We start from the raw sequence: 26,375 nt of genomic DNA on the forward strand, positions 1-26,375 counted from the left end.
TGTCCAATAATTGGATAAAAGTTCAAAATTCTCTTATGTAAATTCCAATCATCATCAATAAAATGAGCAGTAAGACACATGTAATTGACTTTCTGAATAGATGTCCAAGTGTCTGTTGTAATGCAAACCCTTTGAGCATGATTTTTAATAAATGACTTAAATTTTGCTCTTTCACTGACATACATATGGAAAATGTCTTTTATTATTGTCCTTCTTGATGGAATAGCAAACATTGGACAAGCCACCGACATGAAATGTCTAAATCTAGAATTCTAAACCATTTTAAATGGGAGCTCATCTACAACCAACATATAAGACAAAGCCTCTCTAATTTTCTCTTGATCAAATCTCCAATTGATAAGAGGGGCCTCTTTTTCGCCTAAATGAATTGATTGAAAAGACAATCTCGTCTGATTGGTGGAAACATCATGAGGTTTATTCTTGCAGGATTCAAAGTGGTTCTTTAGAGGCCTAGTTCCATGTACTTTTGGATCGGCTTTGATTTTCTTACTACAATACTTACATCTAGCCTTTTGTACTTTATCCTTTTCATAGTAAAATTTATGAAAATGATCCCACCAAGGTGATCTAGAAGTCACTACCCTCTTTTTTTTTTCTTAGAATCAAGTGGAAAATCGTCCTAATCCTCTGACATATTATCCATACCCTTATCAATATCAAAGTCAAGATTATCAACATGATCACCACTGACCTGATTATAAACCATGTTCATATTTATGCCTCGATCTTGAGCATCTGATAAGTCTACAGTAGGTGAAGATTGAGATTGAGAATTTGACATCTGTAAGATTAAAACATCCACATGTAAGAATTATGATACACAAGATAGTCTGAGAATATAAGATTATGGATATATAAAATCATGTTTGAGAATCTGAGATATATACTCAAAGTCTCGAACAGTTGATGTAATGTAAAGCACAACTAACCCCAAATAATTCTTGTTTAATCGAGAAAACATAGGGAAAAACTACAACTGGAAACTTGCATTACTTTTTGAATTGTTTACATTAACTCCTACTCGCTCTATATGGATGCTCATATCTGCACTCTCTTTCTTATCTCTCATTTCCACACAAGAACAGTCACAGGCATTGAACTAGATTAAAAATCACAAATACATATACACAGAAAATAAATGAAAATATACACACAGTTAATAGTTTTTTATGATCTTAAATTCTTACTACATACACATCCTGACAGTTTGTATTGTTACATTAAATAGTTTTCATTTAGCTTCTATTTATAAAATTGAGGGGATATGTAAATAAACACACTTCTAAACTTTGATCCAGTTTCCAGGATGTTCAAACACACCATTTCATCAACTATCAAAATCTATAGACATTACTCATTCAAGAAACAAGAATATATATCAAGTATCAGTCAATTTGTATTCCCATCATCAACACAAAACAACTCTACAATAGTTTGTCAATTAGCAATTAGCAATTTCGTACAGTAATGCCCTGAAACTCATTATCTAAATTCTAAAAGCCTAAAACCCGTAATGCCCTTAAACCAATTGTAGAAAACTTTCTTCAAAAATTGAAAATATAGAGTAGATAATTTTTACAACCCCATGTAGACTATAGTTGAAGATTCAAGGAACCCTAATTCAAAATTGGATCTTGGAAAAGATGTGTAGACAGAGTAACAGCAATGTCAGCAAACGACAGCGACTCACGAGTGGTGGTAGACTGGCTGGGAAGGGAGAAGAGCGACGGCGACTTGCGAGTGGCTAACTGGCTGGGAAGGGTGAGAATCAGACGCAGAGGGAAGAGAGAACTAGTTTGAGAGAGAGGGAACTAGTCTGAGAGAGAGGGAGAACGAGTTCATAAACGGTAAACCCTTTCAATTTTTGCCCCTTTTAATTCGGGTACCCGATCGGGTTAATCGGGTTTGGTTTTAAAAACCGAACCCGATCCGATTAAAAATAGGTGGGTTTCGGTTTACCCGAACCCGCCTTAAAAATCCGAAAAAGCCTCCCCGTTTTACCCGAACCCGATCGGGTCGAGTTGGGACCCGATGAACCCGACCCGTTTGCCCACCCCTAGTCCAAGGTAAGTAAGAGATGTCATACTCGCTCAATCTACTGCTTATTTTATCAGTCTTCCTGAGGTGTCAGGTTTGCCAAAAGTTCGTTTTAGGAGGATGTTGGTCCTTACCCCTATGGGCGCAAAAGGAAGTATGGGCGTAGTTTTCTACCGTGACCACTAGGGCAAGGGTCATTTTCATCAATGGGGATATACCGTCCTTCTGCACCATTGAGTACTTTACTAATGTAGTATATAGGTATCTGTCTCCTAGAGTCTTCTTGAAGAAAGACGGAGCTGACAACCTGGGGGTTATAGAGACATAAAGGTATAAAATATCACCCGATCATTGTTTAACTAGTAATGAGATTCTGGCTAAGTAATATTTGAGTCCCTCGAAGGCTTGGTGACAATCAGAAGTCTATTCAAAATTTTTAGGCTTTCTTAAGGTCTTAAAGAATGGTAAGCTTTTTTCAGCAAACTTGGATATAAAGCGACTGAGAGCTGTTATCCTTCTTGTTAATCATTGTGCTTCGTCGATATTGGTTGGAGCCTTCATATCTAAGATAGCTTTAATCTTAAGGGGGATTGCCTCGATGCCTCTCTCCATTACCATGAACCCCTAGAAATCGTCCTCCTTGAACTCTGAATGCACATTTGGCTGGATTAGGCTTTAATTTGTACTTCCTCAAGACTTTAAATGTCTCTAGATTTACTATGTGATCTTTAGATTTTCTACTTTTTACTAACATATCATCCATATAAACTTCAATATTTCGTTCCAACTAATGATGGATTATCTTGTCTACCAAGAGCTGATATATGGCACCTATGTTTTCAGGCCGAAGGGCATAGCAGCATAGCAGAAAGTGCCAGTGGACGTGATGAAGGTGACCTTCTTATGGTCTTTTAGGTGCTAGCATAATTTGATGATGCCCCTAAGAGGTATCTATCATACTTAATAACTCAACATCAGGATGTGGAATCTACTAGTTGATCAATTCTAAGTAATGGATAGAAGTCTTTGTGACAGACTTTGTTGAGGTCTCAGAAATCTACACACATTGTCCATTTACCCTTGGTTTAAGGAATAATACAAATTTTAGACAATCATTTCGAAAATTATATTTCCTTGATGTGCCCAGCTGCCATGAGTTTGTCTACTTCTGCTTGAATGATTTTATCCTTCTTGGGTCTGAAGTGCCTCTTTTTTTATTTTACCAGTTTCATGCTAGGGTCTAACTGGAATCTATCCCTTTTAAATCTTGTGAGGTCCATCAAAAACATCCGTATTTCGTCAAAGACACTTGACTAGCTCTTCCTTGATTGTTCCTTCCAACTAAGATCCGAGATAAGTAGTTTTCTCAGAATTTCCTGGTGACAACTCCAGAATGAGCAATTCTTCGGTAGGTTGGACTTTGACCGACTTGTCTTTGTGGATGGTGTTCTTTTCTAGGGATAGGGGCTTTATCGCCTATATTTTCTAGGGTTCTTTTGTCAGCAGGTCTTCTAAACTTCCTTTTATCCCTTTTTAATGGATTCTACGTAGCATTTACAGGATTGAAATTGATCCCCATGTACTTCCCCTACTCTTCCTAGAACGGGGAACTTAATGTTCAAGTTAAATGTGGATATCACAGCTTGAAGATGTTGAGTGTGGGCTTTTCCAAGATGACATTATACGCTGATGTGATATCTACCACCAAAAACTCATAAGGCAAGTTTTCCTAAATGGTTCTGTCCCCAAAGATGGTGGTAGCGAGATCATGCCTCGAGGTCGCACCATTTCCCTCGTGAATCCATATAATTAAGTATCCACATTCTCTAGAGTGACATCCCCCAATTGCATTTGATCATAGACTTCTCCAAACAAGGTACGAAACTTCCTGAATCAATAAAGATTCACCTACTTCATAATTGGCCAAAGTGGATGTAATGACCAAGGCATCATTATAGGGGATGGCTAAGTCGTTCCTCTCGGTATATCCAAATTGAATGATGGGGGTTTCAACAACAGTCTCCACATCCAAAATTTCCTCCAAAGACATTTTGTTGAATTCTCGTATTTGGGGCTTCCCAGCCCTATAGGAATCTCCTCCTACGGGTCCTCCAGAAATCATGCGAATCACTCCTTTACGTGCAGGATTAGTATTTTCGGTTATGGGTGCCCTAGGAACTTCTTTCCTAGAACGCTCTGGACTGGCTTCTCCAATCGTCTTTCTTTTATCCTATTCCCCCTTGTCGTAGGGACTTGTACGTCTGGCTTTCTCTCGATACATAAATTCTTGTAGGTACCCATTCTGCATGAGTCACTCTATTTTATTTTTTGAATGCGAGCAATCCTCAATGGTACATCCATAATCATTATGGAAGCAACAATACTTATGAGATTTGGGGCAAGTGGGGCCATGTCTAGCCGTCCTAGGCCAAACTAGGAGACCCTTGCCTTCCAAAGCCATGAGTGCTTGAATAATAGGAGCATTCAAAGGAATGTATGCAGGATTCATCTTTTGGAATATAGGCTTCTTATCTCGGAACTCCTGCTTGGCCTTTCTGGAGGAAGTTTCCTCCTTGGACTCCTTTCTTTTCTCACCACGTCCTTCTCTCTTGGAAGCTTGGGCGTCCTGATGTATTTTGTTGCTTAAGCTAAAAGGACATCAAATCTTGAGGCAGGCTTCTTAGCCAAGGATTTGAAGAAATCCCCATCCAGGAGTCCCTGGAAGGAAGCGCCAGCTTTGGCTTCCTGAGTGGCCAAAGTACCTCCAAGGTTGCGATATTGAATCGATGGAGGTAATTCTTTAAAGATTCCCCCTCTTTTTTTTTTGGAAAGAAAAGAGATTGAGCTCCGTTTTCCTATGCTTCCTACTACTAGCGGACTAATGCAAAAACAAAGATCAAAATTCTTGAAAGCCTCCAATTGCTCCTGCAGGCAATTGGTTAAGCCATTGTTGGGTTGCTCTAGTGAAAGTTTTCATGAAAACATGACGCTTAATCCCATCCATCTAACAATGCAAGAGAGTCGTGTTCTCAAAATAAGACAGATGCTCTTGAGGGTCAGCGTGCCATCGTATTCTGCAATGGCTGGGGTTTATAGTTCATGGGAAGTTCATCCATCATGACTCTTTCGGTGAAAAAGATACCTTGTTGCTCCTCCAATGGCTCTCCCATTACTTGGTACTAAACATTCTGGAGACTCTTCTGAAGGCACTCTAGATGAGCGAGCCATTATGGAAGGACTCCCTTAGGATGCTGTAGAGTATGCCTCTATACTCCTAAAGCCACCAACCTATGGGTAGGGAGCATCTCTTTTGGTTCGTTTCCCATTGTTGGGGCTATCAAGGGTGTGGGTGCAGCGGCCAGCATCTGTTCCCACATAGTAGAAGTGATCATGCGTCGTATGATCACTAGCAGCCCAGGTGGCAATCCACCTGCTGCAGTATCTGACGAGGTGCTATTTCATGGAGATTCAGTTGAGGTATCAACAAGTCTAGAGGATCCTGCCACCACCTAGAGAGCCTGGGTATATCCACGAAACAATCTTTTGCTTGTTTGAAGCATTATTAGGTGCTTCCATTAATCCTCATGTTTTACCTCTAGTTTCCACATTTGGTGCCAAATGATACGTACAAAAAATGAACAATTCAGTGAAATATGGATCTAACTACTGATGGACCAAATTCTTTGCAAGCCTGAAGAGAGGGACCTAGAAAAAAGAGAGCACTTCTATGCGCAAATTAGTATGAGATAATGAAATAAGAATATCAAAATAAAGAGTAAAAATGGTTATGAAATGTGGAATAATGACGAGGATTCAAGAATGATATGTGTAGAAGGTGAGTTCTTGCAAATGAGCACTTTGAAGAAGTAGAAACCAAACCTGATTTTATAGCAGGAGTTCCCTAGTGGTGAGGGGACTGGTGCTCGAAGGTCGGGGAAGGTAGTTACTTTCAGATAGAGCTCCGTGATATCCTTATCCAAGCTGGCTAGCAAGTCCTGCGAGAGTCCCTCTCGAAAGGGAAACTTCACTGAGAAGAGTTGTCTACATTCTCAAAAGTGCATCCCATTTTGGATCTCCTTATCCTATTCAGATCATTTGAGCTTTTTTCCACTTGGGTAAGCGTCTAGCTGGCTACCACAAGGGATTCTGGGCTTACGGGCTTGTTCAGGCTCCATCTTTGTTTGGGCTCGTTCATCATTTTGGGCCTTTATGAGGGGAGGTTTGGGAAAGTCCTCCTCAATGCCTTTATTCATTTCGTGCCTTTCGGGCTCCATGTTGGGTTATATCTTGGGTCAATGATTTGTGATAATACCAGAGAAAATTTATTTATTTGCTTGTTGATTAGATTGAATTTTTTATATTGATTTGAATAAACAAATGAATTTATCTATCTAATTGTAATGCATCTACTATTTTTTCAATACTCGACCAAACAAATATTTTAAATTAATAATAATTAAAATTAAATAGCAAAATCAATAAATTAACATTTTTTATAATTTCAATAAAATATTTATAATCTTTTATAAAATAAAAAAATGTTTAGTATTATAACAAGTATCAGAATAGCACGCTTTAATTTACGCTAAATAAAATTGAGTACACATCACTCAAAGTTGTAAAACATCAGAGAAAATTTATATGACATTTTCTGCCAAACAAGCGAGACTCAAATTATATAGAATTAATTAGCAAATTTACCATAAAAACTCTCTCGCCTATGGACTCCTACAATTCTCTCTCTCCGAATTCACACACTAGCACACCACAAATTACACACACACAACCCCTAGGCTCTAATTCGATAGACGGAGATGGTGGAGACGATGGCGAGGATGAAGGATGTGATGAGGAGGGCGTTCAGACGACGGATGCGTTGAACATGATGGTTGAACGTCTCCAAAAGATGGCCACTGACAATTTTGGCGGTGACTTGAGGCGCCGCCCTACCCTAGGGTTTGCAAGCGCAAAATCAAGGGGCTCTCATGGCGAACATGGATCGATCTTCCACATGCTTGAGTTCTCAAAACTTGCCTATACAGTGATAGATGCCCGCGATAAACAAGCTTTGGATGCATTGCGTGAACTAAACAACAAGTGGACGGAGCGTTTTGGGGAAGAAGCAACAACATGATGCTTTCCGCCATCTAGGGAGGCGATTACCACGCCGTTTTTGCCCAGAGTAAGGAATATTCGGCCACCGGTCAGGCGAGTTGAGAAGACGGAAACACCATATCCGAAACCGCTTGAGCCGGCGGTAGATTGGAGCCAACCACCGTCCACGGATGCCGGGCAGTTAGTAGCTGAGTACGTGTCAAACACTGGTTACGTGACATCGGAAAATCGGACTGCAGAGATGGTTGAAGATGGGGCACTAGACTTGGTCAATATTGACTCGATCAATAATAACACGGTCAACGTGGAAAACGTGAAACAAGATTTGATCAATAATGACTTGGTCAACGGTGACTTGGTCAATAATGACCCGATTAAAATTGACTTGGTCAATAAAGACGCGATCAATGTGAAAATCATGGAACAGGACTTTGTCAATGATGACTTGGTCAACGGTGACTTGGTCAACAAGGACCCGGTCAACGTTGATGTGGATGGGGAAAAGGACAAAGATAAAGATGTAGACACGGTCAATAGCAATGACACTGTTGGATTTGGACAGCAAAGAACATATGAGACTAACTCTACTCATGCCGGCTTATTTATATGGAACATCCCGTTGCAGTCATACCCAATTTCAGGCGCGGATGATAAAATTACTGACGATTTCAACAACTCCTCCCGTAAGACGCTCTCATATATCCCCCCTACTATACAAAATGGGAAAATAGTTACCAAACCTACGATTGATCTATTCGAAACGGAGCTAGTAGGTGGAAAACTACCGCGGTCGGTTACTTTCTGGGAAAGAGACCATACTTTTATCATATCCAAGAATATTCCATGCCCGTCTGGCCTGGATTACGTGATGTTAAGGCCATCATGAACGGATTCTACTTCTTCCAATTCAAGACAGTGGTATATATGGAAGAAGCAATCGAAGGGGGACCGTGGTTGTTCCAAGGGCAACCAATTGTGCTGCAACAGTGGGAACCGGGAATGATGCTGTGAAAATTAAAACATACACAGGTCCCAACTTGGATAAAATTGAGATATTTGCCGGTAGAATTGTGGACAGAGGAAGGCCTAGCACGGTGGCCAGTGGAATTGGCAGACCCTTATACCCAGATGCGATTACAAGAGCATGCACGAGATTGGACTTCGCTCGTGTATGCGTGATGCTAGATGTGAGTTCTAAATTACCAAAGCATATTATCATCATGATGCCTAACGAGAAAGGAGGAGAAATACCATGAAAAATTGATGTTGAATATGAGTGGCTACCTCCTAAATGTACAAGTTGAATGACGTTAGGACATACGGCAAAGGTTTGTGCGTTCACCAAGCCATCCAACCCAGCTAAACCATCGGTCTCTGTCTACGTTCCTAAACGGTACCTGCAAGGTCACCACCCATGCACGATCAAGAGAAAATGCTGCCGACTCAAGGGGTGGACAACCAGAGAGAGGGACGAGAGCTTCCTCGCAGGGAAAGCCGCATTCCTAAAATGAGACCTTCGAGGCCACCACCTATGCATGATCAAGAGAGAATACTGCCGAATCAAGGGGTGGACAACCAACAAGAGGGACGAGAGCATGATCAAGAGAAAATGTCACCGACTCTAGTGGTGGACAACCAAAGAGAGGGACGAGAGCCTCCTCATGAAAGAAGGTTGAGTCGTGAGGAAAAGGGTAACGCAATTGTCGTGTATAGTACGTTTGATGCTCTACAATTGCTAGATGATGCAAAAGATACACGACGGGATCATATACCGAGTCCAGAGACTGGAATACAGACATTACATCATGTGTTAACCTCATTTGGAAGGAGAGCAATCTCAGACAATTAAAGCACACGGAACGAACATCCACCAGCATGGCATTAGTAATAGTCGAGGATATTAGAAAGCGAATTCATAGCATCACCTTGCCTAGATCGATCAGTACACGAGCTTTATTTAGACTAGGGCGTATCCCTTGGCCTGTCAAGGGAGACACCGCCGGATGATCGAATTGTTATAATTTTTCTTTCTTTCGTTTTACTTAATGCAACTTGCCTTTCCCGAAATTATATAGAATTAAAAAGAAAAGAATTAATCATTTGAATTTGTTTCATATCAATTATCATGCTTCCCAACTACTTAACACAAACACTTGTTCTTTGTCTTGGATTCAATTCTGCCTCCAAATTTGAACGGCAATTTCCACTATCATAGTCAATCTCCGAAATCCGCAGTAAGGTCCCTGAAACCTTGTCATTCTTATTCCATTCACCAGAACAGTATTTCAAATGCTTATTCTTTGATTAGTGCATGGATTTTTCAGTTTTATTTCTTTGGTATTTGTGTGCGATTAATGAGTGCAGATGGGAAATGGGTGGTCAAGAATGTTGATGAAAATGCTGTTCTGGATGACAATATGGTTAATGGTGCAATCGAGAGGAGGGTTTGGGATCAGATTTGTGATCGACAGACAGGAGTGTCTCTCCCACAATGTTCTGTACGAGGGTGACACCGTCCATGTTTCGTTTGTTGTCATCAAAGCTGATAACAATTGGATTTATAGCGATGAGGGTGTTGATCTCCTGGTAGCAACTTCCTTTCTTTCTTCCCTTTTTTTTCAGGAAAAACAAAATATTTCAGCAACTGGGATTTCTTGATTTTCTAGTGATTTTGTACACATTTTGGTGTCTTTTTCTTGTCTCTTCTTTGATGATTGCGACGAATTATATGCACCGTTTATGCTGTTTGTTTTCCCTTAAAACTATGTCCCGAAGAAGTGCTATGATTTATCTTACATCTATTAATGTCCTCCAATGATATCATTGCCTGATTCGGTATAATCTTGTAGATTTTGGAGCTTTTGTGTTTATGTCACTGGGTAGATGAGTGGGCGTTTGTGTGAATAATGCTTGCATCAATGTAACCAGTTCACCTTTAGGTAATGTGTGCTCTTGAGGGTCTTGATTCCATGTCCCCTTTCATATTTGTGTGGTCCGAATCTTCTGACTGTGTCCATGGGTGGATGTGTGGAGAGATAATTTGGTGGCTTCTCTTTGACTTCTTGATAAGGGTATGAACAACATTGAACTATTGTGCACGAACCTTGTACTAGCCTTAGATACTAGGCTGAGTGGTAAATGTAGCAAGTGTCATTAAAGTCAATTTCATGTGAGTTGGTATATACGGACTTTTCTTACACGAACCAGCTTTGAAGACAGCACAATGTATAGATTACGCTACTTTAGGACAATGTTGATCCCATACCGCGTGTTTTTGGACCGGTCCTATATAAGAAAAACCCGGTAAATGCTTGCAAGATATATGACTATGATTACGGCTCAAGTTCTCAAGGTTTATCGGATTTGAGTATATGTTGTAATGTGCTAAACTTGATTCCACATGAAAAGGCTTGGGCTTTTGATCGACGAGGTTTGCTTAAAGAAAGAGTCTAGGAAACATAGGTAGAATATGATGGCTAGGCTCATGTTTGCATGACGTGATGAAGAAATCCCTTGCGAGTAATCTGTATAATGTTGTTGTTATTCTTACACATCTCCACTAACAAACTTCTGAAAGAAATTGTTGGGAAGCATGAAAGACACTGTGTCAGAGATGATAATTAATGGTAATTGATGTAGCTTTAACACTACGAACAAATGACAACTACAACAATAGTACTACTTAAAGTCATCCTTAATAACAACAATGGTAATGGCACTATAACACTTGTATTGCATTGTTTGAGTTTTGTCCTGAATCCTGATTGGCTTGACTTGTATTCACATGGATACCATGTTAAACTCGCAGACTTTTTCTTCTTTCAAACCGCTGATACATCTCGAATTTCTTTGGGTTATAAATTATGTTTTAATTATCAGATAAAAGGGCCATCTGGCGAGCAAGTTCATGAATTCCATGACAGGATAAGTGAAAAGTATGAGTTTTTGTCTCAAAGAAAAGGTATTTATCGGTTTTGCTTCACAAACAAGTCGCCGTATCATGAGACCATAGATTTTGATGTGCATGTTGGCCACTTTATGTACCATAACCAACATGCAAAGGACGGTACGATCTCTTGTTGCTTTTCTTGTAAATTCTTCCTAGCTATCAAGTTTTTGTTTTTCTTCCCCAATAGTCCCAAGTAAAATAAGAGTTCTTCGTCTGCAGAACATTTCAACCCCATGCTGGAACAGATTTCTAAGTTGGAAGTAGCTCTTTACAATATCCAATTTGAGCAACACTGGTTAGAGGCACAGGTTGACCGCCAAGCGCTAGGTAACTTTGTAATGATATATAGTTGTACATTGTTCCCATATATGTTATGTTATTCATCGAGGGAAAATGGTGGAGACGAATCACTTATTTTCAAGGGAATTGAGGAACTCGAGTTCATGGCTTAATGTACAAAGAACATATATTCACTCATAGGATACAAAATTCTGTCAGTATTACCTTTGTACAAAATATATATTGGCGTTACAAGAAAAGAAGTGAAACACATTTACACATTCTGCATTATCTCCTGCCAAGAAATATCATTTAAGCATAAATAATCAGATATCGTGCCGTAGTGCTTTCACAGAAGTACAAAACAAACCTTCCATTTTCTTGAACTGCTAATGTGCCACATTCTTTTCCAATGACTGCAGTTAATGAAGTGATGGGCCGGAAAGCTTTCTACAAGGCAATCTTCGAATCATTAGCACTTCTTGGAGCTAGTTTCCTTCAGGTTTACCTCCTTCAACGACTTTTTGAGCGGAAGCTCGGAACATCTAGAGTCTAAAATTTGCATACTCTATTCATTCTTATTCATTGAAACCTTAGGAAGAAGAAAGATCGATGTTGGATTAGACAATGTGAGTGCATATATAGCTCATGCTCGTCGATTTTCTTATGATGTTATTGTGCTCTTTTCATTCTCGGGGATTTGTCATATCGCACCGTGCTAGCTGTGAGTTTCTTGGCGTTGTTGCTTTTTATGCCTTTTTTGAGTGAATGGGATTTCGATGCAGATTTTGTGTATGATAAGTCCTAGCGGCTATGAATTAATCGATTTATGTAGGGATGTTTGCATTAGTTTTTATTTGATGGGAGTAAACTGTAAAGAAAATTATAAGTCTAATTATAGTAAATTTTAGGAGTGTTTGAAAACAAAACCGAAAAGGGCCGACAAACTATGAAGTTGGAATGTTTGAGGCAAAAGTTTAAAATATGTACGGGTTTACCTCTAAGTTATAAAAGTTGGTGGCCATAAGGTTATACATTTGGCTTAAGTGAATTTAATTTAAATACTTTTTTTATTATTTGGAAACAGTTAAAACAGTGTAAAAGTATATGTTGTACATAAAATTTAGGATAAATTACGACTCTTCCTGATGTTTAATATAATTACGAATACTTTCTTGTTGTTTGAAAATTATCAATACTCCCCTGATTTTAATGATCGTATAACAATTAGCTCAATTCGTTAGGTTTTCATCTATTTTTTATAACGAACTGACCAAAATGCCCTTGTGGATAAAAAAATATAACATTATTTTTTTTTTAAATTTTTTTCAGGGCTAAGTGGATATTTTTTTATAATTTTTAAAAAAAAATTCATCCATCCCGTTCGATTTTTTTAATAAGTTTTTAATTTTTTTTTAAAAAGAGAATTCAGTAAAGGCAAAGTTAACAATTTTATACTTACATTCAAGTATTATATAATTCTATCAAATGTAGGAGTATTTGTAATTTTTCAAATAACGAAAATGTAATTGTAATTATGTCAAATTTCAGAGGAGGTAGTTATAATTTACCTAAAATGTATCTCATTCTAGGTAAAAAGTTGAAAATTTTCACAATTTGATGTAATTGCCCTGACATTCATTGGAGTTTCAAGAAATACATAACAGTTTTGACAATAATCTATACCTTATTATTAGTCTGTCAATTTATAATTTTTTATTATTTAATTTAACTTATTTATTGATTTCCCACTCTCCCATTTTTCTAACACTCAAATCGTTCTTTTTTTTTTATTTAATAAATGTAAATTAAATAAAAAAAAAATATAGAGGTACAATACAACATGTTTCAATGCGAAATGCTAGACATCCCCCTCAACAATCGATCACTCTTTTCAGTTTCTACTGATAACTTTTTATAATTTTTTTTATTCTTATTTTAATATTTTTCACTTTTTAATCATATTGAAAATTAAATTAATTTTTAAATTTTTTATTTAATTATGCACACTCTTTTCAACTTCCATCGCATATATATGGATGTAGCAAACATATTTCTAGCTTTTTATACTAAAAACATAAAACATGTGTATATAAATTTATAAATAATTAATCATATAGAAAAAGTATAGTCTTTTATTGTTAAAGAGTTGTGATGATGCTATTTTCTATAATTATACATAAAACGTTTGTTATTTAATTATCCACTATTAACGCACGTTAACCCACCCACTTGTGAATTGAACTAGACCCATTTTCAGACCCGACCCGATACTGATCAAGGGAAGCCAAACAGGTTTCTGGGTTTGGCCCGTTTTGTCATACGACCCAGCTGGGTCCATTAGCCACACATTAACCCACTTTGGATACCAAAGGAACATCTATTGAGAAAATAGTGATACACCCTTTTCTTGCATCAGAAATACACACTCTTCTACAGTCTAAGTACATTGATTTTATTGGGAAGAAAAGGAGAAAAAAATGGGGAAAATAAAATCAACAAGAAGTTATGGAACTGAAAAGTCTAGTTTGCCCTCATGTTCTCGATGCGGCTAACGACCAACGGCAGCTGCAAGATACATCAGCTGGAAGAAGTCTGCGATAGAGACGGAGACAGTTATTAATCTGCGCAGACCAGACCTTTGACGCAAGACTTTGCATTACACAACACAGAAGAAAGACATAGTAAAGACATACCAATATGCTAATCTAGGACTTACCAAAAGTTGAAAAAGATTAGACAAGTTCCAAGACGAGGGCTGAAGCACCTCCTCCTCCGTTGCAAACACCACCGACTCCATACTTTCCATTCTTCTGCTTCAGCACCTGAGACGACACAATGTCACCATGTCAATAAACGTAGCATATATCATCCTGTTCTGAGATCAAACAAGTGTATGAATAGACAATTGAATTCGCCAGCCAAGATGCTCCTGATTTCTAGTGGTGGTTATTAGTAAGTCTGAAACCGCAAGTAGCCAAAAACGGCCTTCGCTCAACACTTGCTGGTGTTTTTGCCCAGAAACAGAAGAACTCTTTTTTTTCCCCAAGAAACTTGAAATTAGCAAGTTCAATGGAGAGAAAAACACACCCCCAAAAGAGTGACCAAGATACGAGCTCCACTGCAACCAAGAGGGTGTCCCAGTGATACAGCACCACCATGTACGTTGACTTTTTCCTGAAAAATATATCAGTTCAGTAAGGTCGAGCCAATCTATCACAACACAATAAGTGAAAAAATTCCATGATAAGTGATTCTCATGCAAACACAAACATGGAAAAAATCAGCACTGAGAGTTGAGGCTAAAAACTCACTGGACTAAGGCCCAATAGCTTCTGATTTGCAAGAGCAACGACCTGACAAAATCACATTATGGAATAAGATGACAGATTTTTAGTTGGCAGACTTTTCTTGTTTATTTAATTGAAGAAGCAGGAGAACATACCGCAAAGGCTTCATTGATTTCATAATAGTCTATTTCAGATGCATTTAAACCAGCATTTGAAATTGCTTTGGGAATTGCAAGAGCTGGTGCAGTTGTAAATAATTCTGGGGCCTGCCAATGTACTTGATTTCAGTTTTCAAACTCCGACATTGAAAATTGAACAACAAGAGAAAAGAAGGGGCCACTTTAAATTCCACAAACAATGCTCATACAGACGTACCTGAGCAGCATCAGCATATCCAGTGATCTTTCCAATGACTTCAAGCCCAAGCTTCAGTGCCTTCTCTCCACTCACTAGAACAAGAGCAGCAGCACCATCACTGCAAAAAGGGATCAAATTTGTTGAGGAAAACTTAAAAATTCTCAACATTTAATATTTTCATCGATCAAAACTTCAAGAAGAGTCAAGGAAGTTACACTACACAACCATATAGATGCAAGAAAGTATAGGGTTCACTTATGAAAAACTCATTTGTCCTTCGCCCCTCCCACACCCGAAAAAGGAGTAAAAATATAAAAATTTGGGGAAAATTAAGTTCCTCGAACATGTAGGAGAAATTAGCAAGTTCATTTTCATATTTACAGAAAGTTCTGAGGACATTAAATATTGGAAATCAAACCCAAAGGGAACGACCAAATTAATGTTTGAGTAGAAAAATGAGATAGGTGCAGTTTAAATATGTCATTCATTTCATATAAATGGAGAAGGAGGTTCTCAGGATCCTACTAAGCTGTGCTTCTCTATTTAGTTATGTTATATAATCAACAAAAACTAAGACTGACTGCAAGAAGGGAGAAAAAGGCTACAGACCTTATGCTAGATGCATTGCCAGCTGTTACAGTTCCACCAGTTTCCTTGAAGCTTGGTCTTAGCTTCCTCAACTTTGCAGCATCAAACTGATCACAAAAGGAAATGTTTACTACCAAGCAATAATGGTGCCCATGAACTGCACAGTTAACATTCCCCAGCTCATGCAAATTCACACACAAACTCACAAGTGTGGTCTCCGCTTTTCGCAATTAGAAGGAATTTAAATGCATCACCAAGTCCCCAATAATCAGATATAGTTTCAGGAGGCAGAAAAAAGTTACTAAGGTTGTTTTAAGGAACTCTTCCATATCCATAAGAGAGAACTATTGAACATTTCTTTCATGTAGTGTGTAAATGACATTACCTTGGCTTGATCAAATACATATTAATACCTTTAAATTAGTGGCATTTTGTTTAAAATCAATGATTTTGAAGGATATGTTGATGGAAATAGGCTGTCCAGTTAGAACTCTGGACAGAGAAACGATGATAATATACTCATAACTGATCCATGTATATACTGAGGAATGATTGGTGAATTCACCTTTCCTAAACCTTCGTCCTTATCAACAGTTGTGGATGGTCTTCCTCTTCCCCCAGATACTTCAACCTGCATGCACAAGATTACAGTTCATAATGTAACAACAAAAAAATGAGCTATGCCTAGCAGCTAAGATCCAGCAATTTTACCGGGACAATCTCCCATGCAAAGGCACCAGCATCTTGAGCAGCAATTCCACGCTCAAAGCTTTGGACTGCATAATCGTCCTGCATAGTTTAAGTATTATAAACATCAGAACAGAACTATGCTACAGATTCAAAGATAGATTGGGAAAAGAACACAAAATCAATTGGTGATTGCAAACAAAAAAGGTCAACGAAAGATTGTTATTCCCCCCTTTCAGAATATGTTTAGATATGACGGTTGAAAATGCAGATCTTAGGTAAGACTTTAACAGGCCAAAAGAAATGGCAGTGGTAAGAAAAACGTTGAGAGAGAGAGAGAGACAGTCCAAATTTCTACTGGTGAGAAGACTACCATATATATCGCTTTAGAATGTAACAACTTAAGTGAACATGAAATAAATTGCCACAAACCCTTGCAAAGGTTGAATGAACTTTTTTGGGACAATATAATCTTTATCAAGACTGAGAATAAACAAACCTGCTGCTCTCTTGTAATACTATGGTGTTCAGCACATAATTCAGCACAAACCCCCATGCCAACGTCATTATAGACATCCCACAGTCCATCTTTCAGCATTCCATCAACAAGAGAGTCATGTCCAAGTCGAGATCCTTTTCTGGAATATGTCAATATAGAGTAAACATGAGAGGTCTTTAATAATGTCAAAACATCAACTGACAAATTACTATACAGTTAGGTTCAACATGTGCCAGGTTAAGGGTAAAATGTGGTTGATCTAATCATTTTACTGCAGTAGCTGCAATATGCTTGAAGTTGACTGCCATTGAGAATGTCAAGGTGCTTTACAGCAAGTTTGGCTTTGGGAAACCATGAAATCTTAATAAATATCATTTAACTTGAAAAACCATTTGGTAAATCTCTAGAGAAAGGTGATCTGTGCCAACAGTATTGTTCTTCAAACTCCACACTCCAAAAGAAGACATTGCAGTCAGTACTTGGTCGGACAGACTCAAAATATTTTAAACATGATCAGCATACGAAAAAGCTTTCACTATCGTGCACTTTGGGAAATTCTAATGATTGCTCCCCTGTTTCCACACAGTCGCAGAATAAAGACAATCGAGATAGGCCACAAAATACCTTGATAGTTATCAGTTAAATTATCATATTTATTCATTTTTTTGCCTCCTTCAGTTAACAACTTCTCATAGAGAGAATAAAGATAAAGAAATTCATTACACTCAGGTTAATAATTAAAGCATTGTCCCTTTGAAATACAAACCTTGCCTCTGCCAGGTACTTTGGGACATTGGACATGCTTTCCATGCCACCAGCCACTACAACATCATTGATGCCCAACTGGATGCTCTGGGCCGCAAGCATAGTTGCTGTCATGGCAAAAACATAATATTCAAGATCACAAAAAAAAAAAAAAAAAGATGGCCTCCCTATTAGGTCAGAATACACCAGCAAATATTCGGTATCACAAATAACGATTGTCTTTCGATTAGGACAAAGTAAACCCCTTCAGACGATTATGCTATTAGCCGAACCTTTCATTCCAGAGGCACAGACTTTATTCACAGTTGTGCAGACAACTGTATTAGGAATCCCTGCACCTATTGCTGCCTGCCTGGCAGGAGCCTGTCCTAAGTTTGCACTGAGTACATTTCCGAAGAAAACTTCTTGTACAGATGATGGATCAACATTCGCTCTCTTTAGAGCACCTAAAAGTTGGCAGGTTGGAGAACAGATTATAAACCATAAATGCTAATAGTTAAGTAAGGCTTTTCCATCTGAAAGATCAAGTAACAAATTCGTAATCTTACTCTCAATTGCAATAGATCCAAGCTTGGTAGCTGATAATGATGAAAGAGAACCAAGAAATCCACCCATGGGCGTCCGGGCAACACCAACAATGCAAACATCTACAATTAAAGCATAATTCATAAGGACAAGAAACTGAACCTTATAAAGATTGTATTATCCAAAAACGTTTGCTTTATGTAAGATAAATGTCCGGCAGCACAATAGACACTGGGGACAATTTTGAACTACAGAGAGATAAAAGGCATCAAAACAAACTTTTAGTTATTCAAACAGAAAGTAAGAAACGATCACAGAAGAGGCTGGAAATGCAGCAGATACAAATAGGGAGAAGGATAGAATCAGAAATCTAACTTGAGCAAACACATACTATACATATTATGGGAAAAAAGGAAGAGCAAAGAAGATACCTCTCGGCTTAATTGAATCCCCTGCTGGCGCCATGATCAACTTTTGTGTAGACTAATGCCTGTTTTATCAAATTCAATCAGATTCAGAAGCAAAAACATATACTGATCTAAGACTGATATACCACATTCGAAACAACATTTTATGCATAAAACTTAACTTCCTCAAAATTCTGAGTAATTATACTGCTTCAATTATGCCCTTAGACTACATCAGCTCACAATCAGTTTCAGTGAACTAATGCATCCGAAATTAATAACAAAAAAATCCCCCCTTTGATATGACTGCATCCAAGTAAACCTCCTTTCTTTTTGCCTCTTTTTGCACCCAAGAAAGACATGTAGATCCCCAGACAGAGGAAAGAGCGAGAGAGAGAACACATACAGATGTACGTACACATATACATACAGATCTCCAGCTCATAAGATCACCCAGTAAAGTAACACTTCAAAAACACATCAGTGATAAAAAAAAATTTAGATCCAACCAGAACCCAGAAACAACCAAAGCGGAAACCAAGCAAGAAGTTCATTCACGTGCATTTTGCATGAGAACTGAAAGGCACTCTTCAAGTTCATTTGATCGGAATAAAAGAATTACATCAGACCAAAAGATTACCTGCAAAATGGCGAGAAGTGAGGAAGTTTTGAGCGGAGGTAAAAACAAGATACAGGGGAGAATGGGAATTGAAGTGAGGCAGAGGTGGGCGCTGTGTATATATAGGGGCCGAGGGGGTTTGGTGGGTAGGCGGTTGTGCAGTGTGTTTAGTGTGTGTATTTTGAACAGTTGACTTGATAGCATTTTCATCTTCACCGGCTTTCTTGACCCACCAATCCCCATTTGCCATTTTCAATTCAAAAAACCATTACAAACCCAAAGCTGCCCTCATTCTTCTTCATTTTATATATTAACTACTATTATAATTCGACACACTCGATGCATGTGCAACGAATAAGTATATAAATATATATTATTTTTATTAATTAAATATATATTATTATAAAAAAATAATTTAAATTTGTACCTCAAAAATTATACATTATGAAGATTTTCAGTAATATTTCTTTTAATTTTTAAAGATTATTTCGAACTTCGAAACGAGCCCAACTTTTCATACGTATGGAGGTCCATGTTATTTTTTAGATGTCAATCTACTATTACGTTTGTCCTCCATTTTCACCCCAAATTCGTATGTTATCCCATTTTTAATGGTAAGTAGGATTTTTGCTACTATATTTATCCTCACTTTCGCTCCATGTTCATCACTTGCTCTATTTTTAATTATGTGCTTGTTTTTGTTTCTAAAAGTTGTGATATGTCCATTAAATTGTATGCACGCACGTATTGTGTGACACGATAATTAATATACATATATATATAATGCAAAATTGTTCAAGGGTAATTTTGGTAACTTAGAGCTTATGCAAGGACATTACAATTATAGAAGTTAGGGTCAAATATTTTATAGACTTCATTACAAAATTACTAATACTCGTTTAGATATCCAAGCCATATCTCACACTAAATCACCTGGACAAAACAGTATTTTGGGAAATAAATGGTGTTAAATCTAATCTTATGGTTCCCAAGACTATAGAATGGAGAAATATCACCTAACCAAGAACTTGGAACCTACCTCCTGGGACAATACCACTTATTCAGCCTATAAAAAATTCAAAAATTAACTAAATTACTCAACATCCTGATGGATCTGTAGGAGTCAAGTTTTGTAGACAAAATTCATTAAAAACAAATAGGACCTTCTATCTCATCCTATTACTCCTTCCAGACATTCAATTTCGGAAATCATTAGATCTACTACCTCAAAGTTTTAAGGAATAAGAATAGATCAAAACATTGCACAGCCAATTTACCAAGATTACGAGGAAACAAGATATCCTAATTCTACACTTTCACAAATTCTTGCAATTACCAAAGAATTTTTAATTGCTAAGAATTTCTCAAAAAAGGCTTTCTTTCAGAAGAAAATATTTCTAATAGGAAATGGTTCATGAGTAGTTATTCTGAATTTCAAAGAGTATTATCAAATCTGAATGGTATGAGTACATGTCATACATTAAACAAAATATTCTTTTTTTCTCTTATTTATTCCAAACATATGGAGATGATAAATTAGCAGTCATCCAAAAAAACTCTTAAAAAATGGACAAAGCTTGATAGGTCAATAATCTCCAATGAACATCCATCATTAGAAGAATCAGGTATCTCTAAAAAAGGCCAAGTCATCAAGTGTCTCATGTTAGTGAGCCATCCACCAGTGAGGTAAGTATGGTTCAGATCAAACAGAATAATTTTTCGAATTTAATTCTCCATTCTATTTGAAAACTATTAAATTGAATAAAAAATACAATTGAAGAAACTTTAGGAAAAAGATATTCAAATCCTTCATCCTCTTCTTTAATAACTCCTAAAGATTCGACTCTTCATATTACTGCTGATAATCTTCTTTTTCAGAAATCTAATGTATACCAAAATTAAATTCCAAAAAATCTATTCTTTTAGGAATTCAAGAAAGATTAAGAGATTTAGGCAAAAAAAAAAGTCATTAATACAATTGAACAAAATCGTGAAGATTCTGATAAAGAACAAATTCCTAATTCAATTTATCCCGTCAACACTTATCACCTTATAAAAATTATTATAAACCAATTCCCCCTGATTTAAAAATTGAAGAAGTCCAAAATTTTAGGTTTTTTAATGGAAGCTCAATATATGAATGGAATTTAGATATATTGTGTGAATACCAAACTCTTAGCTTGTGTAAACAAATGGTTATGGTATCAAATATTTATAAAGAAAGAGCAGGTCTAACAGACGAAGATGCTGCCAAAAATTTTATATTAGGGTTCAATGGTCAATTTGGACCAGAACCACAAATTCTCCTAAATCAGTTCAAGAAGCCTTCAAATTCTTTTCAGAAAACCTGAAAATCAGTATGTTTCCAGGACAACACCTTCCCAATTTGTTCAATTCTACATCAAATTCAATCTCATCTGGATACTGAAAATTGACCACAATTTAGACCTCTTCAAATTGACGAAGAGACAATCATATTTTCTTTGTGAAAAAAATATTATGTTAAATGGTACGACAAAATGAATACAGAAACTTTTGAACGGATAACAATCATTGAATGGTTCAAGCAAAATCCCATAATGTGTAAAACTTCAACAATACTTGGAAAAGATATCAATTCAGATCAAGAGTAATTTCTACTGAAGAAAAAAAATTTGTCTGCAACAATAGCCAAAACAACTACAACAAAAGAAATGCAAAAAATTATTGAAGAAATTCAAAGTAACAAGGAAGACTCTCTATCACCTATCAACCTTGGAGATGAAAATGAAGATGATTGTTTTGGAATATATATTTTGTTAACTAAGCCCGTTCGACCCTACAATTGAACAATCTTCAACCTTGCGTTTCGAGTATAGAATGTAATTTCCAGTTTGGTTTGACCAATTTTCAATTATTACGTTTTGGATTAAACTCAATTCAAACAATGCTTTTAATAAAAAATTATCATCTGTAACATTTTATTTTACTACATGTTTTACCCAAAAAAGGCAATAAGGTATCTGGTTATGTTACACTGAGTGTTTAAGGTCCTTTCTGTTAGGAATGACTAATATATCCATTGGATTAGGATTAGATAACTCCAATTGATTTTATCTACTTAGTTAATTAAGGATTGGATAAGTCCAATTGATCTTATCTACTTCGTCATGGCTCTATAAATAGGCATGAGTTCTCCTTCATTTACACACCACAAAAAACTTGAGAACTCTCCTCTTCTAGCTCATTTCTCTTCTTTCACTTCTGAGTTTTATATTTCGTTCGTTGTTCCAAGCTTTCTTCCACGAGTGCGCGTGTAAGAAAGTAATAGCTGTGTTAACCTTGGGGAGCGATCGGTTTATACTATCTGCACCACGGTAGTATCGAAATTTCGCTTTCAAGGCAGTGGTTTTCCACGGCACAGTCATTCAATATTCCAACAAGTTGAAAGCGAAATATTGTTATAATGGTTGTTCCAATTGCTAAAACACTATCTGACCTCTCCAAACTAGAGCCACTTGACGGGACCAACTATAAACGATGGTCACAAAAGTTGCTCATATTTTTTGAACAATTGGACATGGACTATGTGCTATTCCAGAATCCACCGGAAACTACAGCTGAAATCTCCACTCTTGCCATTACTGCAGCGGCAATTCCAGCAGAAGGGACGACTACAAAATCTGAGCACGAGACAAAACTGAAATACGACAGAGATAATAAAACGGTGAGAGGTCATCTACTGAATCATATGAACAATTCCCTGTTTGATTTATTTGTCAACTATAAGAGTGCCAAAGAAATCTGGGCTACAATGGAAGCAAGATACAGAGGTGATGACGCTGGAAGAAAAAAGTACGTCGTCGGCAAATGGCTTCAATTTCAAATGGTTGATGAGAAGCCTATAATGGACCAAATCCATGAGTACGAGAACCTAGTAACTGAAGTGCTAAGCGAGGGCATGAAAATGTGTGAAATTTTACAAGCCAACGGTACTAGTGGAGAAATTCCCTCCTACTTAGAGTGAATATCGCAACCACTTGAAGCACAAGAAAAAGGATCTAACACTTCAAGAACTAATCAGCCATATGAGAACGGAGGAAGCAAATCGTCTAAAAGATAAGGAAACTTCTCTCTTTTCTGTTTCAGTTAAAGCTAACCTTGTTGAGTCTACTGGATTTAAAAACAGGTTTCCCCAAAATAAAATAAAAGGCTTTCAAAAGAACAATCAACACAAGACGTTTAAAGGACCTGACAGCAAGATCCAAAAGCACAAAATATCGTGCTACTGCTGTGGGAAGCTAGGACACAAAGCGTATCAGTGCTACCATAGAAAGGATCAACAAAAGACAAACCAAAATCCAACCACTAAATCAACTCCACAAGTCAACTTGATAGATATAGAAAATGATGAGATCATCGCTGCGGTAGTTGTAGAAGCCAACTTGATAGAGAACAAAGAAGACTGGATACTAGACACTGGAGCATCCAGACATTTCTGCTCCAACAAAGCACTATTCCATGAACTTAGCGACGCAACGGACGGCGAGTGTGTCTTCATGGGAAACTCTACAACCGCCGGAGTCTTGGGTAAAGGAAAGATCTTCCTTAAACTTACTTCTGGCAAAACACTTGCTTTGAATGACTACTATATGTGCCTTCATTACGTAGAAATCTAGTTTCTGGTAGTTTATTGAATAAAGCTGGCTTGAAAATTGTGTTAGAATCTGATAAGGTTATAATCACTAGGAATAATGACTTTGTAGGAAAGGGATACTTATCTGGTGGTTTATTTGTTCTAAACACTGTTTCGCCTGCTATTAATAAAATTTCTTCCAGTTCTGCTTATTTGATGGAATCTGTTGATATTTGGCATGGTAGATTAGGACATGTAAACTATTCCTCTATTAAAAAGTTGAAAACTATGAATCTTATAAATATTTCTGACACAAATGGATGCTCTAAATGTGGAGTCTGTGTAGAGGCAGAATACGTAAAGAAACCTTTTAATTCCATCACATCTAGAAGTACTGAATTACTAGAATTAATTCACTCAGATCTAGCTGATTTCAGAAATACATTAAGCAAGGGTGGTAAAAAATATTATATCTCCTTCGTTGATGATTTTTCTAGATACACTAGAATTTATTTGTTAAAATCAAAAGATGAGGCTGCTAAAATGTTTTTGAAATTTAAGGCTGAAGTCGAAAATCAACTGGATAAGAAGATTAAAAGATTTAGATCTGATAGAGGTGGAGAATATAATACTAAATTCTTAAAAGAATTTTGTGAGCTTAATGGAATAATCCATGAAATGTCTGCTCCATATACACCTCAACAAAATGGCATAGTCGAACGAAAAAATAGAACTCTAAAAGAAATGATGAATGCTATGCTTTTAAGCTCAGGTATGCCTGATAATATGTGGGGGGAAGTAGTTTTATCTGCATGCTATATCCTTAATAGAGTTCCACATAAAAAATTGGATAAAACCCCTTATGAATTATGGAAAGGGTTTGCTCCTAACTTTAAACATCTTAAAGTGTGGGGTTGTCTAGCTAAAGTAGCATATCCAGAACTTAAGAAAACAAACATAGGACCTAAAATATTTGACTGTGTGTTTATTGAATATGCCCAAAATAGTACCGCATATAGATTCATGTGTTTAAATGATAACTCTCTTTGTGAATCAAGAGATGATGAATTTTTTGAACTAGTTTTTCCATTAATTAAAACATCTAGAACGGACATAGCTTCGTCAAGCAATAAATCTCTGTTAACTTCCTCTAATTCTATTGTGAATGAACCTAGAAGAAGTAAAAGACAAAAAACTGAACATAGTTTTGGACCAGACTTTTTAACTGCTTTCATAACGGAAGACCAAGGAAAGATAAATGAAGACTTTGTTTCAATGTTTTTAGTTGAAGACAATCCTAAGACATATACGGAAGCAATAACTTCCATAGATTCTAGTTTCTGGAAGGAAGCCATTAAAAATGAACTAGATTCTATAAAGTTAAATCATACTTGGGATTTAGTAGATTTGCCTATAGGAAGTAAGCCTATAAAATGGAAATGGGTATTCAAGAAAAAATTAAAACCAGATAGATCAATAGATAAATTTAAGGCACGATTAGTGGTTGTGGGTTATACGCAAAAGAAAGACATAGACTATTTTGATACATATTCACCTGTGACAAAGATTGCAACCATTAGAACTCTAGTTGCACTATCAGCTATTCTTGCCTTAATAATTCATCAAATGGATGTAAAAACAGCCTTCCTAAATGGAGACTTGGAAGAAGAAATATATATGGAACAACCAGAGGGGTTTATTATACCTAGCCAAGAAAATAAAGTTTGTAAACTTAGAAAATCACTATATGGGTTAAAACAAGCACCCAAACAATGGTATGAAAAGTTTGATCATACTTTAAAAACTAATGGATACAAAACAAATGTATCAGATACATGTGTATACTCAAAATTGTTTGGGACAGAATGTATTATTACATACCTATATGTCGATGATATGCTGATTTTTGGTAGTAACATAGAAAGAATTGATGAAACCAAAAGATTCTTAACAGCACAATTTGACATGAAAGATCTAGGAGAAGCTGATGTAATCCTAGGCATTAAAATTAGAAAAACAGAAAATGGGTTCTCTCTTAGTCAGTCTCACTACATAAAGAAAATCTTGGACAAGTTCTGTGGTCAAGATGAAATACCAGTCAAAACACCCTATGACACAAGTATATATCTCAAAAAGAACAAAAGTGATAGTGTGTCACAAGCTGAGTACGCAAAAATCATAGGGAGTGTTATGTTTCTCATGAACTACACCAGACCTGATATAGCTTATACGGTGAGTAGACTGAGTCGGTATACCCATAATCCTAATAATGAATATTGGAATGCACTACGTCGCTTGTTAAGATATCTAAAGGGGACTATAAACTTGAGTTTGCACTTTAATAAATTCCCCCCAATGTTAGAAGGATTTTGTGATGCAAATTGGGTTACCGATAATGATGAAGTAAGCTCAACTAGTGGATTCGTCTTTACTTTGGGTGGGGGAGCTATTTCTTGGAAATCTGCAAAACAAACTTGTATAGCTCGCTCTACTATGGAATCTGAATTTATAGCTCTTGAATTAGCAGGTCAAGAAGCAGAGTGGCTGAGAAACTTATTGGGAGATGTGCCCTTGTGGGGGTCAACTGTGTCAGTGTCTCTGCACTTGACTCTTAAGCTGCTA

The 26,375-nt window shown here is 37.0% G+C and overlaps 3 protein-coding genes across 4 annotated transcripts; 2 read left to right on the top strand and 1 right to left on the bottom strand.

Annotated features, from left to right (window-relative positions):
• The first annotated feature begins 9,267 nt into the window (after positions 1 to 9,267).
• LOC105178682 (transmembrane emp24 domain-containing protein p24beta2) lies at positions 9,268 to 12,235 on the top strand. Of its 2 annotated transcripts, none has more exons than XM_011102211.3 (5): positions 9,268 to 9,407; positions 9,538 to 9,759; positions 11,053 to 11,239; positions 11,342 to 11,449; positions 11,824 to 12,235. In XM_011102211.3, the coding sequence occupies exons 2-5, from the start codon at positions 9,538 to 9,540 to the stop codon at positions 11,955 to 11,957; spliced, it is 651 nt and encodes a 216-aa protein (XP_011100513.1). In that variant the 5' UTR covers positions 9,268 to 9,407; the 3' UTR covers positions 11,958 to 12,235. The 2 variants fall into 2 exon arrangements, with proteins under 2 accessions (XP_011100513.1, XP_011100514.1); XM_011102212.3 differs by having other exon boundaries at positions 9,289 to 9,412.
• A 1,526-nt stretch (positions 12,236 to 13,761) lies between these two features.
• Positions 13,762 to 19,313, bottom strand: LOC105178680 (acetyl-CoA acetyltransferase 2). The gene is made up of 15 exons (XM_011102210.3): positions 19,160 to 19,313; positions 18,544 to 18,602; positions 18,136 to 18,234; positions 17,860 to 18,033; positions 17,589 to 17,694; positions 16,823 to 16,961; positions 16,348 to 16,425; positions 16,202 to 16,267; positions 15,658 to 15,743; positions 15,067 to 15,166; positions 14,847 to 14,957; positions 14,716 to 14,757; positions 14,492 to 14,578; positions 14,121 to 14,226; positions 13,762 to 13,996 (listed from the first exon to the last, which is right to left on the bottom strand). Exons 2-14 carry the CDS (start codon positions 18,575 to 18,577, stop codon positions 14,137 to 14,139), a joined length of 1,212 nt encoding a protein of 403 aa, XP_011100512.1. The 5' UTR covers positions 18,578 to 18,602; positions 19,160 to 19,313; the 3' UTR covers positions 13,762 to 13,996; positions 14,121 to 14,136.
• Positions 19,314 to 22,583: 3,270 nt separating this feature from the next.
• Positions 22,584 to 23,796, top strand: LOC105178708 (uncharacterized). The gene is made up of 2 exons (XM_011102238.2): positions 22,584 to 23,109; positions 23,267 to 23,796. Exons 1-2 carry the CDS (start codon positions 22,584 to 22,586, stop codon positions 23,794 to 23,796), a joined length of 1,056 nt encoding a protein of 351 aa, XP_011100540.2.
• Positions 23,797 to 26,375: the final 2,579 nt, after the last annotated feature.

This window comes from Sesamum indicum, linkage group LG12 (genome assembly GCF_026168435.1).
Source record: "Sesamum indicum cultivar Baizhima isolate 11 linkage group LG12, ASM2616843v1, whole genome shotgun sequence".
NCBI classification, from domain to species: Eukaryota; Viridiplantae; Streptophyta; class Magnoliopsida; order Lamiales; family Pedaliaceae; genus Sesamum; species Sesamum indicum.